This window comes from Perca flavescens, chromosome 2 (assembly GCF_004354835.1).
Source record: "Perca flavescens isolate YP-PL-M2 chromosome 2, PFLA_1.0, whole genome shotgun sequence".
Taxonomy (NCBI): domain Eukaryota; kingdom Metazoa; phylum Chordata; class Actinopteri; order Perciformes; family Percidae; genus Perca; species Perca flavescens.
This window is the reverse complement of record NC_041332.1, coordinates 33,975,536-33,993,365: the sequence shown is the minus strand read 5'-3', so window position 1 is coordinate 33,993,365 and position 17,830 is coordinate 33,975,536. Positions and strand designations below refer to the sequence as shown.

At 42.2% G+C, this 17,830-nt stretch overlaps 2 protein-coding genes across 6 annotated transcripts in view; one reads left to right on the top strand and one right to left on the bottom strand.

Annotated features, from left to right (window-relative positions):
* Positions 1-11,882, top strand: part of clgn (calmegin) — an 18,687-nt gene extending 6,805 nt beyond the window's left edge. For both annotated transcript variants that reach the window (XM_028590812.1, XM_028590801.1), the window contains 14 exons: positions 2,384-2,647; positions 2,781-2,854; positions 3,034-3,092; positions 3,333-3,474; positions 3,662-3,743; positions 4,029-4,221; positions 4,466-4,655; positions 4,893-5,006; positions 5,098-5,254; positions 5,773-5,988; positions 6,177-6,293; positions 6,838-6,982; positions 7,109-7,287; positions 10,210-11,882. In XM_028590812.1, the coding sequence (XP_028446613.1) occupies positions 2,384-2,647; positions 2,781-2,854; positions 3,034-3,092; positions 3,333-3,474; positions 3,662-3,743; positions 4,029-4,221; positions 4,466-4,655; positions 4,893-5,006; positions 5,098-5,254; positions 5,773-5,988; positions 6,177-6,293; positions 6,838-6,982; positions 7,109-7,287; positions 10,210-10,284 (2,007 nt within the window). In that variant the 3' untranslated portion in view covers positions 10,285-11,882. The remainder of the gene's footprint in view (positions 1-2,383; positions 2,648-2,780; positions 2,855-3,033; positions 3,093-3,332; positions 3,475-3,661; positions 3,744-4,028; positions 4,222-4,465; positions 4,656-4,892; positions 5,007-5,097; positions 5,255-5,772; positions 5,989-6,176; positions 6,294-6,837; positions 6,983-7,108; positions 7,288-10,209) is intronic.
* scoca (short coiled-coil protein a) lies at positions 11,688-17,830 on the bottom strand. 4 transcript variants are annotated; one of them, XM_028590857.1, is made up of 5 exons: positions 17,720-17,830; positions 15,137-15,223; positions 13,897-13,968; positions 13,699-13,779; positions 11,688-13,610 (listed from the first exon to the last, which is right to left on the bottom strand). In XM_028590857.1, the coding sequence occupies exons 3-5, from the start codon at positions 13,913-13,915 to the stop codon at positions 13,468-13,470; spliced, it is 243 nt and encodes an 80-aa protein (XP_028446658.1). In that variant the 5' UTR covers positions 13,916-13,968; positions 15,137-15,223; positions 17,720-17,830; the 3' UTR covers positions 11,688-13,467. The 4 variants fall into 4 exon arrangements, with proteins under 4 accessions (XP_028446658.1, XP_028446666.1, XP_028446649.1 ...); XM_028590865.1 differs by having other exon boundaries at positions 17,724-17,830; XM_028590848.1 differs by lacking the exon at positions 15,137-15,223 and having other exon boundaries at positions 17,724-17,829.

Sequence of the window (17,830 nt, the reverse complement as noted above, 5' to 3'; positions counted from 1 at the left end):
TTTTAAAGGCTGTATTACAGTGAAGTTATGTCATTTTCTGTGTTACCAGACTGTTCTAGCTCTTTAATATTTTTTTTTTACCTTTACCCACTTAGTCATTATGTCTACATTACTGAAGATTATTTATCTTAAATCTCATTGTGAAGATATTTTGTTAAAGCACCAATATTATTATGGTCAACCCTATAATATTGCCACAATATCGACATCGAGGTATTGGGACAAGAATATCGCAATATCTGTTTTTCTCCATATCGCCCAGCCCTAATGGCACGTTTACTAGTACTTTATTTATTAATGTGGTATGATCTTATATAATGTTAGCTGTGTCTTATAACTCTGCTGCATGGCTTGGGTGTATGATATTACCACTTTGCCAACTTTTAACTGCACCTTTTTAACATTTTATCAATATCAACATTATGATTGGCTTATTTTATTTATGCTCTGCATGTCTCCAAAATCAATCAATAAAACTGCTTTATTCATCCCATGGATCAATAAATCTGTTTAATTAGTATTGTTTGACTGTGTTTTGTTGCTTTGTTGCATGGCTAAATGTACCAAATAGTGGATATTGTTGCTGTATTTCTTTGGCGTTTCCTGTTGCTTTGCATAGCTTGTCTTCTGTCTGTCAATTTTGAACCATCACCTCATTGGTTTAGAAACATCGCGCCAAACTGCAGTTGAAAATTAGCCAGCTGACTAACAACTGACTGATTTAAAGAAATGTTGATTAATTTGCATTAAAACAGTGGCAACTGTTCAGAGATGCCTTGTTAGACTTTGGCCACAACCAGATTCATCCTCCAAAGGGAGACCGTACCTATATTACTGTTGGACTGACAGCAGGAAGGATATTGTCAGGATGTCACTTCCATTCATAGGCAGTTACTTGCTTGTTATGTCCGACTGCTAGGGTTACATGAGCTCCACATTGCTGTTGTTGAATCCTGTCTGTGTTTAGTCAGCAAGAAAGGCTAAACTGATATGTTTCATGAAGAGGAAAGGCCACAATTGGAATAAATGTCTGAGAGGATTTTTAATTTAAGATTCTTTTTGGGGCATTTTATTTGATAATGATAGTGGAGAGCGACAGGAAATGTGGGGAAAGAGAGTACGGGAAAGACATGCAGCAACAACCATCTGGTCAGCCGGCAATCGAAACGCGCTCGCTGTTCAGGGCACCCTAACAACTTCCGGTTTATCATCTCTCCCTTATGTGTATCATCTGATCCCCCTGTGCTCTGATGTTAGCAAATGGAACAGCAGCAGTATGGGAATTAAGTTAATTAGGAATGAAGGGAAGCGTGCTGCTGTGCTGTCTGCACTGAAGCTTTTCAATTCCTGCTGCTCACAAAAGAGGGAGCAGGTGTGACCTGATCAATAGATCATTGGGTTGTTGTTTGGTGTAACCGATATCTGAATTGTAAAAGTGTTCAGCAGGGTTAGATTTAGGGCTGGGCAATATGGAAAAAATCAAATATCAAAATATTTTTGACAAAATACCTTTATTGATAACGCAACGATATTGTTGTGTTGACTATTGGTGCTTTGACAAAATATTTACACAATGAGATTTTTGATAAATAATCCTCAGTAATGTGGATATAATGACTAAGTGGGTAAAGGCCAATAATAGAACAGTTACAACAGTCTGGTAAGTTCAGAAAATGACATGACTTTACTGTAATGCAGCCTTTAAAACCAGAAAAAGACAACACTTATGCCACATTACGATATCCAAAATCTAAGACGATATCTAGTCTCATATCACGATATCGATATAATATTGATATATTGCCCAGCCCTAGTTAGATTTCAAAATGCATATTAGGACACACACAAATGGATGTTTGGGAAAGGAAACTTATAAATCCAAAGAGGCTAGTTGTATACTACAGATTTGGAAGCACATGTTTATTTCTAGCATCTGCTTATAAGGAGTCATATCTTTCTGATTTATCTGGTGGAAATGTTACAGCAAAGAAGTGCCAGACTTTTTCAGAGGTTTTGTGAGGAAAAATGGGAGATAAGGATGTGATCTGAGGATACAGGCTCTACATCAAGTAGCACTGTGTACTAATGTGACCTCAATCTTTTTTTAGTTTTTTCTCTCACCCTCCTATCCCTCCATCCTTTTACGCACTAGTGTTCTCTATTTATATCATTGATGCCCCCCTCCCACACACACACACACACACACACACACACACACACACTCTGTTTCTCTCCATAAATAACCTCTCACACCTGCCTCTTCTCCCTCATCCTCCTATACCACGCCCTCCTCACACCATGCTCCTCTCTTACGCCCTTATCTCACACTCTGTTCCCCTTCCTCCTGCTATCGCAACACCCCCTCTCTACCCTCCCCCTACAGATGACGTTGGACAGGGGTTGGATGTGGCGCATGCTGCTCCTGTCCTCCCTGGCTGTGGCAGCTGTAGCGGCCCAGGAGAAACAGTTGGAAGTCGATGTTTCAGACATCGATGAAGATGTGGCGTTGGATGAGGAAGAATTAGAGGTTCTGATGGGAGAAGAGGAGGAGGCAACGGTGATGGATGAAGACCACTATGATGAGACTGTCGACACAGCAAGTGGGAAGGCTGGCAAGGCTGAAATGGATGCAAATGTCTCTTTCCAGGTCAGGAATGGGTCGTAGGTTCAGCAAAGGTCGTATGAGTTGCAAAGCTTTGGATGAAGGGAAAGTGGCCTCTAGGGAAAATGGCCCGTAGATCAACTCGTATGTATGTATAATGTATGGGTTTGTCCCCTAGGTAACATACAAGACTCCTGTTCCCACTGGAGATGTATACTTTGAAGAGACATTTGATGATGGAACACTGGACAGGTATAGCCTAATAAATTTACCACCAAGGGCTGCTAAAACAAATACAGCGTAAATCTTTGATGCATGCTAGGATACGTGAGCCTGCGATGTTAACTGAGTGGCCAGGATAAACTTGCATAATCACTGGTTGTAGTGCGTTTGTGTGGAAGCTAAGAGTTTTGTGATGTTGGTCCCCACAGATGGCAGCTGTCGAAGACAGTAAAGGGGGATGCAGATGATGACATTGCCAAATATGACGGTTTGTAATTTCCAACATTCTTTCATTGAACAAATTGGACATTGAATTGAATATACAAGGCACCACTAAAAAAAAGTGTTACATTTTAAAATGCAGTTTTCTACTGATAACATTTTTTATTTATACTTACACAGTGTTTGCAATTTTCTGCTGACTGCACTAAAGCTGTCTCAAGCAGAGGCTCTGCAACCACACCATGCCCATGAAAATAAATGTTGAATGTGTCCATACCGGCTGCAGGGAAGTGGGCTGTGGAGCAGCTGAAGGAGAACAAAGTTCCAGGAGACCAGGGTCTGGTGCTCAAGTCCCGGGCCAAACACCACGCTATCTCCGCAATGCTGAACAAACCCTTTGTCTTCAAGGATGAACCTCTGGTCATACAGTGAGTTTAAACGTGCACGTACATGCACTCTCATTTTCGTTCAAGTTGACTTTTTCCATGAGCTACAGTGGTTAGTGGCTGTACAAGTGAGTGATAAAAATCTGTTGTCTGGATTTTACAGTTAATAAAACCATGTGAAATAATGTGACCTGACTTGTTACATTGCTCCGTTGTGTTGTGGTTGCAGGTATGAGGTGAATTTCCAGAATGGTATTGACTGTGGTGGAGCATACATCAAACTGCTTACAGACACTGGCAATCTCAATCTGGTTGGTATACATGTTGTAATTCTACCTTACTCCATTTATAAACTGTAGATTTTTGATTTACACAGGCCAATTGTTAGCCATTTATATCAAAGTCATCTTACAGCGGAGCAAGTACTTAGGTTATCTTTGTTAGTATTGGTGGAAACAGAATCCAAAACCTTCAGCTCATTCCTCCCCTGTCTTGTGTACATGTGGTAGACTTGGGTAAAGGTTGTCCAAATTTAAACTAAATGGACTTGCTCTATTTACTCTTTAAATTAAACTCTTGTTTCTGCTGCACCTTAGGAGCAATTCCATGACCGTACACCCTACACCCTCATGTTTGGACCAGACAAGTGTGGCGAGGACTACAAGCTGCACTTCATCTTCCGCCACCAGAATCCTCTGAACAAAGACATGGAGGAGAAGCACGCCAAGAGGGCTGATGTCGACCTCAAGAAGTTCTACACTGACAAGAAGACTCACCTCTACACTTTGGGTACAGAGACAATTTCAAAACGAGAATATATAAAGAAAAAAAAAAAAAATATATATATATATATATTTTTTTTTTTTTTTTTGTATCTGTCTGGCACGTGTCTTTTATATGTAATACCTTACATACCACACTGGAGCTTAATAACTTAAATTTCACATGTACCTGCATATCCTTCTGTGCTTTTATAAAATGTGCATTTCTTACTTTGCTCACACATTCATTCAGCATTTTCCCTTGTTGTCAGTCCTGAACCCAGACAACAGCTACGAGATGCTCATCGACCAGTCCAGTGTGAGCCGCGGCAGCCTGCTGCACGACGTGGTCCCTCCAGTCAACCCAGCCAAAGAGATAGACGACCCAAATGACTCCAAGCCGGAGGACTGGGACGAGAAGGCCAAGATTCCTGACCCCGAGGCTACCAAGCCCGATGACTGGTGACTACTACCCCCATACTACTGGAGTAGATAGTACAGATTTTGATGCAGACAGGATATGTTTAAATGTTTGGGCCTCAGCGACCTAGTTATTAATTGTGTGTGTGTGTGTGTGTGTGTGTGTGTGTGTGTGTGTGTGTGTGTGTGTCTCTCTCTTTCTGTGTGTGTCTGTCTGTCTCTCTCTCTCTCTCTTTGTCTGTCTCTCTCTGTCTGACTGTGTCTCTCTCTGTGTCTCAGGGATGAAGATGCTCCAGCAAAGATTGACGACCCTGATGCTTTGAAGCCGGAGGGCTGGCTGGACGATGAACCAGACTTTGTCGCCGACTCTACTGCTGAGAAACCAGAAGACTGGTAAAAAAAAAATTAAACGCATTCACCAAACACAACCCATGATGTTACAGGGAGGAAGTGACCCAGCCTGACAGCTCTCCACTGTGTGCAGGGACGAGGAGATGGATGGGGAGTGGGAGGCCCCGCAGGTTCCTAACCCAGCCTGTGAGACGGCCCCCGGCTGTGGGGAGTGGAAGCGTCCCCAGATCAACAACCCTCAGTACAAGGGCAAGTGGAAAGCCCCTCTGGTGGACAATCCCAACTATCAGGTAACTATAACTAAACCCAGGTACTATCAGGCTGTGTTGGGCTTATTAGAGCTTTATTTACTACATGGCTCAGAAAAATCTTAACTTACACACTGGTATCTGATCAGTCCATTTCTCTTATATTTATTGTTCCTAGCTATTTTCTTTTTCTTTAAACGAATGATGAGGTGCACACTACAGCGAGACCAAGAGTTTACTCTCTGTGTTACTTGCACTACCTCTAACCTGTCCTGTTGGAGATGCTATAGTATTCAGGAAAAGAGGCAAGTTCTCTGCGCTTCTGCAGACCACAACAACCCGGTGCAACCAAGGCAGGACACAACAGCACAAAATAGCAAAAAATTGCCGGTGCAACACAGAGGTCTTCTTACTTGATGGTTTTATTTCTTAAGGTGCATAACAGTGACTAACGTTTCGATGTAAGATTACATCTTCATCAGAGTCCTGATCAGAGATGCTATAGTATGTTTGTGCACCATCTTGATTGTTTTCCTCTACAATCTTTGTCTTCTCCCAAGGGAGTCTGGAAGCCGCGTAAAATCGATAACCCGGACTATTTTGAGGACCTGCAGCCCTTCAGGATGGCACCTTTCAAGGCCGTGGGCTTGGAGTTGTGGTCCATGACCTCGGATATCTATTTTGACAACTTCATTATCACCTCTCACAAGGAGGTGGCCGACCGCTGGGCCTCTGACAGCTGGGGGCTGAAGAAACTGGTGGCCAGTGCTAACGAGGTCAGTGGGGTGTCGTGTAAGGGCAACAGGACCATAGAGCAGCGCCCTAACAGACTCTCACATTGTCACTATGTGCATATAATTTACCACAGGGCTGTCAGTTTGTGTGAGGGGAAAGGCTCACAAAGGCTCACTATTTGCTCTTGCCCTCTGGTCCCTTGTCTTTCCTCGCCCCTCAATCCCACCAGCCTGGGATTTTTGCTCAGCTGATGATGGCGGCAGAGGAGCGCCCGTGGCTCTGGGTGATCTACATACTGACAGTCGGCCTGCCCATAGGACTGGCTGTGCTCTTCTGCTGGCCAAAGGTACTGTGAAGCTTATGAGTCATTTATGGTATGTGTCTGATCACTGATTTATGCAGCAGCACAGCCTCTAAACCTGACAGTGATTAGAGCTGTAACAATTCAAAAATGTTGCTTTACAACTAATTGTCAGAATGAATGAATTGTGATTAACAATATTTATATAAAATAAAAAAATATAAAAATTTTAAAATATTTATTTATGCATTACTTTTTCAAACATAGTTTTGAATGAATCCCAGGGTACATCTTTTGGTTTTATCACTGTTATGACCCAGATAATATAGTAACACGTGTACACGGCCTATGAAGTAAACCGTGCCTCTTTATTATCATAAAAACATTGGATTTTTTTTCTTAAATGAACATAACACTGACAATTACCATCAACATGCATACCACTTAGCACCTAATGCAGCTAATGTTAGCAGTTAATTGCGGTTCAACAAAGAAACGGCGATTATGTAAAAAAAAAAAAAAAAAAGCGATTAGACAATGATGTAATCATTGTTACAGGCCTAACTGTGATCTCCTGTTTGTGTCGCAGAAATCAGACGACGACTACGTGTACAAGAAGGTGGATCCTCCCCAGGCTGATGTAGAAGAGGAGGACGAGGAGGACGAAGAGGAGGCAGCAGCAGCGGATGAGGAAGACAAAGCAGCCGAGGCTACACGCGGAGCAGCAGCTGCAGGTTAGAGGGCCAAACGCAGGACATCACACACTCTCCTGTATCGATCAGAGCGTTGTACTTTTACTGCCACATTGTTCTAGAGTCGCATTTTCCAAGTCCTCACCTTTACTCTACCACTCTCCAAAGCAACCGAAGAGGCTGCGGAGGAGGACGATGAGGAGGAGGAGGAGGAGGAGGATGAAGCCGATGCGGGAGGGGACAATCTAGAGGGGGATGATGACGACGAGGAGGAAGAAGAAGAAGAAGAGGAAGAGGAGGAGGGAGAAGAGGAGAGCAAAGCTCCTGAGAGAATATCAGAAGAGGAGGTTGGTGTCTTTGGGAGTTGTTCTTACCCACAGCAGCGTGAGCTCATGGTGTTGGTAGATAATATCTGGGGGCTCATGTTCGCTCTCGGAATTAATACTGGAACCATCCTCTGATTTAACCACCTTCTTTTTCTTCATTTTATCAAACATTCATCTGCTTCAGGATTATAATTGTTGTGTATGTATGTTTGAGTTTAATTGTTTAAAGGAATGAATTGAAATCATTTAATACAATTAGAATTTTCGAAGCCTTAAATACAGGCAGAAACACTGCCTCTGAGAGAGAGAGAGAGGGAGAGGGAGAGAGAGAGAGAGAATTCCTTTTTAATTTATTAAATGTTTATGAATCAGGGTTTATAATTCTTCGCCTATTTCCTTTAAGTGAGAGATCAAAGTTCTATCCATACATGATCTAAGAAATTCTAACAATGTGAAATGTATGGAATATATTTGCACTAGAATATAAAGACTTTCACAGCAATGGCACTTATAGGTGGGTTGTCTCGCGATATCTGCACACAAGTGCAGAATTACGTCGGTGTTCTCTATTGCCCTGGTGACTAACAGGCACAAGACAAAAGCGTTCGTATGCCCTGGTGACTGACAGGCTGAGGTTGTACGGCAAGGCAACTTTATTTCTATAGCACCTTTTTTAGCAACAAGGCAATTGAAAGTGCTTTACATTAAAGAGCAATTAAAAGCGATCATGAAAATAAAATAGAATAAGATATAAATACAAGAATAAAAGTTATAGTGCAGTGTAGGAAATGAATAATTATTAGGTTGTAGGGACGGGTTTGGGAGGAGAGAGGGAAGCCTCAGTTATTAAGTCTGAAGAGGCTAGTGGTTAGTAGTTATACAGGAGAGAAGCCATTTGAGTTTGTGGCAAAACCTTTCAATTGAAAAAGACTTTTTCCAGTCATATTTCATCATTTAAGTTTCCTTTTAAAATAGTGTTAAAATCTGGTCTCGTCTCATTAACCCAATCTCGTGTCTTGTCGCACCCCTAACGGCACTCCGTCTGTCCGACTCTGTCAGGCCCAGAAGTGTGAATTGGCAGCAACTCTTGTTTTAACACACGGGATGTGTTCTGAACACAGAGCTAGAACATCATGTTTTTATATTGAAAAACAAAGGTCACAGCTTATCGCAAACTGTGGGCTCGTTTAACACTGTTGTGACAAGAAGTTTAATGTTCTATTAAGCACGTGTAGGCGAACTGGCCCCACGTCTGCGGGTTCTTAAAATGTTGTAATCAGGGGTCGATGGATCAATACCCAAAGTATCAGTACTACTATACAGAGTCTTGAGTCATTAGGATTAATAGCAAAAAAGGATCACTGTAATGGTGGATCATGTTCTGCATCCAAACCTCTTGTTAGTGCTGAACTCCTAACTTTTCTGCTGTGAAGCGATCACCACATTAGTTTTCAACATTTGCACAATACACATTTATTATGGCTCCATAAAAACGGTCTTGTGTTTTAACATGCATATGAATAATCGTAATTAACAGAAAATAGTCAAATGAAATGCTTAATGTTTGGAAAATCTCCAAGTGGTATTGAAAATGAATTTAGCAGTAACCTATTAATGATGAATCATGATGCATGGCTTTCCCCTACAAGATAGTACACTAGCGCTATCTGAATCAATATTGGTGATTTAAATTTGACTGGGTCTCTGATAACCTGTCGCGCCCGCTGGTTTCACACAGAACCATGTGAGTAGCGTCATTGGAAACGGTTTGGGAAAGGGCAGGCACTTTCCAAACAATACCTGGCAGGTGATTGGACGAACCATCTGTCTATCCCGTTTGCCATTGTTGTTTGTTGAACGCACAGTGGAGGCCGTCATACACACCTAAACCACGCCCGCAGCTGCCAGTAGCTCCTCTCTGGAGGCTGATTGGTGCTGTAAGCGGTTAGTTCAGACCCAAACGCAAGTAGAGCTAGGTATCGTTCAAAAATATTCGGTACCGGGCGCCTGGGTAGCTCACCTGGTAGAGCCCATATATAAAGGTTTACTCCTCCATGGAGCAGCTGCTGGTTCGACTCCGACCTGCGGCCCTTTGCTGCATGTCATTACCTCTCTCTCCCATTTCATGTCTTCAGCTGTCCTATAAAAACAAAGGCCTAAAATGCCCCAAAAAATCAGTACTGATACCAATACCGTGACTTCGGTGTCGGTTCCTAAACAACACTTCTTTTCAATGCCAATTTTATAAAACAAAAAGAAATTACAACATTACACATTGCGGCACAAATCTTCTTCTTTTTGAGTTTTCCTTGTCTGCCTCTACGACGTGTAACGTTAGACAGCCAATCACAAACATCAGATCTTGGTAGAAGCATGCTGCATGCTGATTGGCTCACTGACGCTGATGAGATTTACTATTCAAATTTGGTATCGAATGGAATTTTTCTATACTTTCGAGGCAATTCGGTCGGTGCCTAAAAAGTACTGAATTGGGTACCCAGTCCTACTGACAAGATGGATCCAATATGTGATCCTGCTATTCTCAGGAGATCTCGTAATATCGCGAGAATTCCGCTGCCTTACAAGCTAAGGTATCTGATTGGAACCCCTATAGAATTTATATTACCTATACTCAAGGTCTTATACATTATGTTTAAAAGGTTGGTTAAATGTTGCTGTTTGGTGGTGTACTGTTATATGGTACAAAGCACCACATGGACCCATAAATGCTGCTCTTGTTTTCATTTTCAGTGATTTCACTTTTCAGAATGATCATGTATTTTTTTCTACTAGGCATTTGAAAGGTATTGATTTGATTAGGTCTTGAGTCAATTTAATTCTGGTAATGTGGCAAATGCAAGAGTGATGCTTTATGTCTCATCGTTTCAATTTGCTTCTTTCTTTCTTTCTTTCTTTTTAATTCATTCCAATTCTGGCCCGCAGCCAAAGGAGGGCGGAGACATCACTGAAGAGAGCCACAAACAGGCTGTGAGAAAGAGGAGGGTACGGAAAGACTGAGAGGTGAACCCCACACCTACTGTCTCCTTTACCCTGATGCGGAGGAGTTGGAAGGGCCTTCTCAGCTGCTGCTCCCCTCCCCCCCCTCCTCTCTCTCTTCACGAGCAGAGCTGCATGTATTTCCTCCAAACCACCTGGTAGCCTGCAGTCACCCCGGCTGCCCCGTCACCGGACCGCAGTCTCCCAAACTACACCCTGGATCATCCCGTCTCTCCCTGCCTGCCTGCTCATTGACCTGTCCGATGAATCCCCTGGAGATTATGTGCATTTAGATGTTTTCCCTCCTCCATCCTGAGTTTCCACGCTTTCTTCGTCCTTCTTTTCTCTAAGCCATTGCTGTCAAAACGCCCGTCAGCCTATAAAGGCCCGCCTCTTCCACCGCTGTTCCTGTTCTGCTGTCAGTCTTTCTCTCTGAATATATGCCATCGTAGATCTACTCTACCGGTCTGTCTACTCTGAGAGTGAAGGCAGCAGGGAGCGTCTGCACTGCTGTCAGCTGTTCATACTATTTTAAAGCATATCATAGGGGCAACATCTCCAAAGTTACTTTATTCTTGTTCGAGGACACAGTTTGACAAAGTTCCTTCCCCGTTTGAAGGTTTTCAGAACAGGCCAGGCGGACGGGACGCCAGGCTGCTAGAGATGTTACTGCAGTGTCAGGACATTTCAACTGATAAGTTGCCTCAGCTTAGGTTAAAAAGTTCTTCTTTCAAAATGGACATTCTGTGTAGATTTTAGGTAGTTTGTAAGGAGCATTACTTTTGTGTTTTATACTCAGTTATATCAATTTAAGAATTGAGGATTAGCACAGATCACCCTATTTAGTGGTTTTGTTTGATTTGTTTTATGTTATTGATTAAGATTTAACAATGCAGTGTTTTGAGTGACTTGAGGCGGTGTTCTTAAATACGATATGCCACTGGTGTGCTTATTCTGAACCTAGGTCTGTTTGAAATGCTTTACCTGATCAAAATACCAAATGCCTTGGCCATCAGTTGTCAATAAGACCGAGTAGATCAGTGGGCTCCTGCAGCAAACAGCTGGATGTTAAACCTGTGAAAACATGTCTCATTTAGTCAGCACACAACAGTGCTTCCCCACAATATCTAGACTAGCTGGAGTTCAGATCCTAGATTATTGCCTGGGGGAAAACACTGATGCTAATTTATTTGTTTTATATTATTGCCTCAAGCTTTTGTAGTTCATGTTCTTGCCAAATTCTGGCAGATATCCCTGTTTACATTTGTTTGCAAATTGTACATTGCTCTTGAAAATAAAACTATTTAATAAAAAAAAAAAAGTCAAATCTGATCAAATGAGACATATTTCATTTGGAGTGATTTTATTTTTCTTCTGCTCTGACTGATAATGTAGGGTTGTGAAATTGACAAAAGACCCAGAGAAAGGAGTGATATGTTTTTATTAAAACAAATGTTTAAAGGCAAAGGTGCAGGGTGTCTACACAAGACAGGTAGTACCACGGTGTGTGTGTGTAGGTGGGGCATATTCAGCATGTCAGACAGAAATTAATAAAATGCTACTGTACAACTGTTAAAAATAGCAAAATAACCTCAATAAATTACAGCATATACAGTGTTCATAGCCTCCCGTAATATTACCAGTTCCTCCCAGTTAAAACAGCACCATAGTCACTTGATGTTTACACATGAATTACTACTTTCCAGACATTACTCAACTTGATACTTACAGTTTGAAAAGGAATACAAATGTGTTCAGATTAGATTTTTTTTAAATCTCCTTTCACCCTTGTTCAGTTTCTTTTTTATCTGTGGCAGCAGCAGTCTTGGAGGACACACCCTCCACTCTGCTGTACACTGACAACACCGGCCCATTTTACGGTCAAACCTCTCCTCAGCAGGTGATGTTTTCCAGGCCTGGCTGAGTGGATCAATAGCACTCAAGGCCTCTTTACTGCTTGCAGTTAAAGAGCAAAGCATCCCTTTCTTCCCTCCTCATCTCACCCATTCAGTCTCCTCCCCCCATGGATGATACAGAATAAGAACACAATGTAATAATTGGGGGGGGGAGGGGTCTATGAAAGAGCCCAGCTGCATTTATGACCCTACCATTTCCTTTGTCACTCTTAAATTACAGTTTGGGCCGCAACACTGACACTCATTCATGACGTGACAAACTGAAAGGGTTACAAATACTTCCAAGCACGCAACGAACATCTTGTGTCATTGTAATATGCAATAAAAACATCACTGATGTTAGTTAAGACATACACTTCTTATGGAGTTTTACACAACTGTTAGTTGCCCTGTGCTTTCACTTGCATTGTTGCTAAGCTCTCAAAATGGTACCTAGTATCCACCTATTGTTAGAAAGTTCTCCCTAGCTTTATACAGTTGGTTATTTAGTGATTAGTGATTTAAAAGGCATTGTGTTAGATATACTTAACTTTCAAACTTAAAGAAGTCATACATGCGATCCAAATGCCGTTTTCATTCTCAGTAACACTGCTCAAGCTTGTCAGCCTTTAAAAAGGAGGAATAGTCATGCTTCATATAGACATGATGACATCCGAGCCCTACTGAAAAACTCAGATCAGGCTGACGTACAAAATTATATACAATAAATAAATACTAATATAAAAAAATGGTGAAATGAGGTTCAAGATCGGACAGTATATGTAATAGTTATGGTTGTTTTTCACCTACTTACAGGTCAGTTTGAGACAGGAACACGGGGGGGGGGTGGGGAACCGCAGAAAAATCTGTATTGTCCTCAAAACAGAAATCCAAGCAGGTAAAGCGAGGCTAAGAATTATTTTACAGATCCTACTTACACACAGAGCATTAAGAAGAAACTCAAGGTACAAATGACCCTTAACCACTGGATGTACATGGTCTGGTTGGGTGTTTTGTATTTGTGATTAAAGGGTGAGGTCTACCTCGTCTGTAGTGTGGAGAGGAAGCTGCTGCAAGACAGACCTGGGCCAGACTAGCAGACAGCGGGGACAAAGTCAGTTTATGTTTTGGATTTTTAAAATTGTTAGTTTTTGACTCAGGAAAGTGAGCTCAGTTACAGGAAGAAAAAATAAATAAATTAAAAATGCCCAGGTCTGCTGAGAAAACAAACCCCTCTCCATGTCTCGATGGTGGGTTCCCTCTCCCAGCTGCTTGGCTTTTTTTTTGGGGGGTGGTGGGCGGGGGTACCTCACTTCCGTTTGCTCTTGGTGTCAGTGGTCTGGAAGACGCTGGAGGCAGACATGAGGTTCTCGATGTACTGACCGAGGACCTGGTTCTCAGACTTTAGCTTCAGGTTCTCCTCCTTGACTGCGTCGACCCGCGCTGACAGGTCTAAAACCGAGACAAAGAATGGGAAGCTAAAACACAGGAAAATATCCAGTGATATACCTACTCGCCCAGTTGTATGTGTGTGTGTTACCTTCCAGTGTGTGCTGAAGTTCCAAAACTTGATTTATTAACCTCGTCTTCTCCTCCATCTCCACCTGGTTCTCCATGTCTCCTGCAACAGACACAAACAGCCGATGCTGTTGACATGCACTCACAACACATTATCTCAGCGTTACGTGATCACAGGTGAATTGTTTTCGCCGAGTTGCACGTGAGCAGGTCTACACACCATCTATATCGCAGTTCATGATGAAAAGCTCGTTCTCCTGTTTAGTATACAGGGCTGCAGATCCACCGTCCACTGTAAAAAGACAAAGGACAGACACCATGAGCTCCATTAAGCAGTCTGCAGTCCACTGATAACAGGACGCTGTAACATGGTGAATATTTCAAAAGCCGGCAGAGATTCCTGCCATACCTCTCCTGTTCATATAAATAAGACATTAACTGGGGAGTCAGGGTTTCCCCTGAAAACTCTTTAGTCAGGTTGGTAAGCCACCCAGATCCTAGTCTGGATCAACAGGGTACACACAGGGCGATACACTGGTAAGAGCAAATTACGTTGAACCATGTATCCAGCTAATTTAAATAGCTCACGCTACTGTATTGTATTCTTCTGCGGGGTGCAAATGTTCCACCAAACGAGTTCCTTCCCGAGACTATTTTACAGAGTCACTGACGCTCCGTCCGGAGCTAAGCGCCGCCCAAGACGACTGTGATTGGTTTAAAATAATGCAAACAACCAACAGAGCGTTTTATCCTCCTATCCTGGAATGTATGTGTGGTGTAGCCAGACCTTACGCCACAGCGCTGTGGAGATAGGTCTGGCTCATAGACAGTATATAATGGACTAACAGAGCCCGTTGCTCTGGACGGAGACCAGTGAAGGCTATTAGAAGCACTTTTCCGGTGATGGCCAGCTTTACTGCGCAGCCTCCAACTGAGAGAGACGACGTAGATGTGACGTGAGCAACCAGTCTGAAAGTTGTAAGTCTTCTGGTAGCTGTGACAAGAGAAATCTCAATCATTCCCAATCTTACAGAGACGGAGAGCGTAGGTATATGTAAGGGGATAACATAAGCACAGGCTAATTATTGCTAACTAAAATGCTAGTTAACATTAGTAATTAAACTTAAACAGCTAATGTAAGTCGAAACTGCCTGCCAGCTTCTCCTGTACTATACGGTAATTCCTCTACTGTGCGACACAATCGTTAGCCTATTTTTACAAAAGCGTCTGCTACGGAGCCATAATATGAGGTACAAGGTAATGGAGCCTTTTATACATTGTCGTGTTTCTTTAGAACTAAACAATGGACAAATAGAGTCTTTAAACGCTTCAGATGTAAAGTTATTCGCTGTTAAGTGGCGCCAAAATGAATGCTAGTCAGTGGAATGCTAACGGGAGGTGATGGCCAGGTAGCAACAAAATGGTGCCATAGGAGGTTCGAGGTCTGAAGCGAAGCTTACCCCCTTGGTCTGGCTATGCGAGGCTACCCAGATCCTAACACATCTTGTCAGGTGATCTTTTAACCCTTGTGTTGTCTTCCCGTCAACCTTGAAGAAAAAAAAAACGTGTCCAACGTTTTTGATGCTTTTTTTCACAGTTTATTTTTGCTTTTTCTTCTACACATTTTCAGTGCTTATTTCTACGTCCCATATTTTATGATATAAAACAAAAATTGAAAATGGGTCAATTTGACCCGAAGTCAACACAAGGGTTTTAAGTTAGTAGACTATGGCCTTAACCAGTTAACCAGAGATCTTCACAGGGGGTCCGCAACCCCTAGGGGGTCCTTTAAGTTACTGCAGGGGGGGGCAACCAATTTATTTACCTATTATTTAAATAGCTATTAGTTAGTATTGTACAGCACCATAAAAAGGTATGTGCATAGGATTTACACGTTACACGTTACTGTAGGCCCAGTTTATTGTGTGAAATAGCACCTTTTTATTTTCCAATATCGTCAAAAAAAATAATTGCCTAAGTCATTTTTTAACAAAAATGATTTTGTTGCCTAAATCATCTCCTCATGGTGATGGCCACCTCTGGTAAAATTGCCTGCATCCTCAGTTGAACAGGTCATGTGATTCTACACCTTTAGTATAATTGCCTATGTCAAGCATGTGACTTAGGCCGTTTTATTTTTTGTGTTTTCCGAAAAACCTGAAAAAAATATTTATTTTCCTAAATCATCTCCTCATGGTGCTGGCCACCTCTGGTAAAATTGCCTACATCCTAAGTTGAACAGGTCATGTGATTCTACACCTTCAGTATAATTGCCTATGTCAAGCATGTGACTTAGGCCTTTTTATTTTTTGTGTTTTCTGAAAAACCTGAAAAAATGACTTAGGCAATTATTTTAGGAAGATGACGATATGTTATTTTATAAAGGTGTATTTATTTTTGACGTTAGCAGAGGTGGCCATACAACACAGGGAAACCCTGGACCCTATGCAAACTACATCAGTACTTACTGGGAACAGAATCACTAGCTAAACAGTACTGCCTGGCTTGGATTTGCTAGGCAAAAATGCAATAGCGTTACATAATATGTTCCCAAACATGATTGCTGCTATGTTTACAGTTGTCTATGTTATTAATGGTTCGTTCTTTTTGTCCACCGAAGTCGATTTACGAGTTGTTTTCCGGAGTTACGAACCGGAAGTTGCAAAAAGAACGCCACCGAGGTCGTATATACAACTCGTCAAGTCGTCTGAACTCAGAGGACCCCGAGTTCACTTTCAAAGATGGCTACGTGGTGCATCACACGTAGTAAACATTGTGGTTTTCTACAATTTTAAGCACTTTTGTCTTTGTTCTAACCAAATGAAGAAGTGGTACACATAGCACTGTATACTGCTACCTATAGGCATGTCGCTACAGTCTTATTAGGAGTTAAATACCGCCTGATTAGTTATTTTGTAGCTTGTGCAGCTGAAATTGGCTAGAGACGCTCGGTTGCTATATGACAACAACGGCTTAAGCAGAGTCTTGAGCAGAAAGCAGAGCAGTAGCCGAACGTTAATGTTAATCAAAACGTAATTTTCATTTATCAAACTGTGAAATATATGTGTGTAATATGTCAATAACTGGGTGAATAGAATCCTAAATGTTACAAAAATCCATCTTTTCTCCGACTCGTAGTATTGTGTGACAAAAAGAACGCAACAACCCACGGTTACTCGTTTTCCGACATGGATGTGACGTCACACTCGAGCTAATAGTCGCGATTACAAAAACTCGATTACAAAGAACGCACCATAAACCTTGTGATCTTAAGAAATGAAGTGCAGGCATGATGAGGGTGTTGGTAGCTGGATGGGAGCTGACACCGCGCCCAGGGCGGCCACAATGATGTGCTGATGATGCCTACTGCTGCCTGCTTGGAGCCAAACGCTTCTTTAGCTAGATGTGGGTAACGTTGGACTTCATGGTGTCTGTATACTTTCCAACAACCTCATGAAACGTTGTATTGCCATTAAGTTACAGCTACAGTTGACGTTAGTCCGGCAAAAGGATCTCGTTTGACAACTGCTGGTCTTTCACTAGCTTGGGTCTGGACAAAGTTGTGCAAACACCATAACATAGGCCGGAAACGTGTATGCATTGTTACTAAACTTGCAAATAGGTTGGCACATCTAACGTTAGTATACGTTAACACTTTGGTTTCTCGGCAGACGTGTCCGATAATGGATGCGTAACGGTGTACATTAGGTAGCTAGCTATGTAAGCTAACTAGCAATGTGGCTAGCTAAAGTTACGTCAACGGAGCTAACTTAGCTAGGTTAATGTCTCACCAGGAGCAACCAACACGAAATCGTCCAGTTGTCTCATATTTAGAAGTGACTATCTGATAAATAAATTTCATAAAGTGCCATCAGCCGGAGGGATGCTAACGTTAGCTGTTATCGTCACAAGCTAGCTAGCCAACGTTAACTACCGCTAGCCTTAGCTTCACATGGAAATTGACAGGCTGCCTGTGATTTAGCAACTCAAAATGTTTTGTTGCACTAAACAACTATCTAGCACCCGTCGGCGTTTAAACTCACCTACAGCAAGAAATGGCTTCTCCGTTTAGCGGAGTGACCCTGGAAACAGACCGGAGGCTCGGTGAGGAGGAGGATGGTGATAGTGACGTCACTGTGTGTGCGTGACCACAC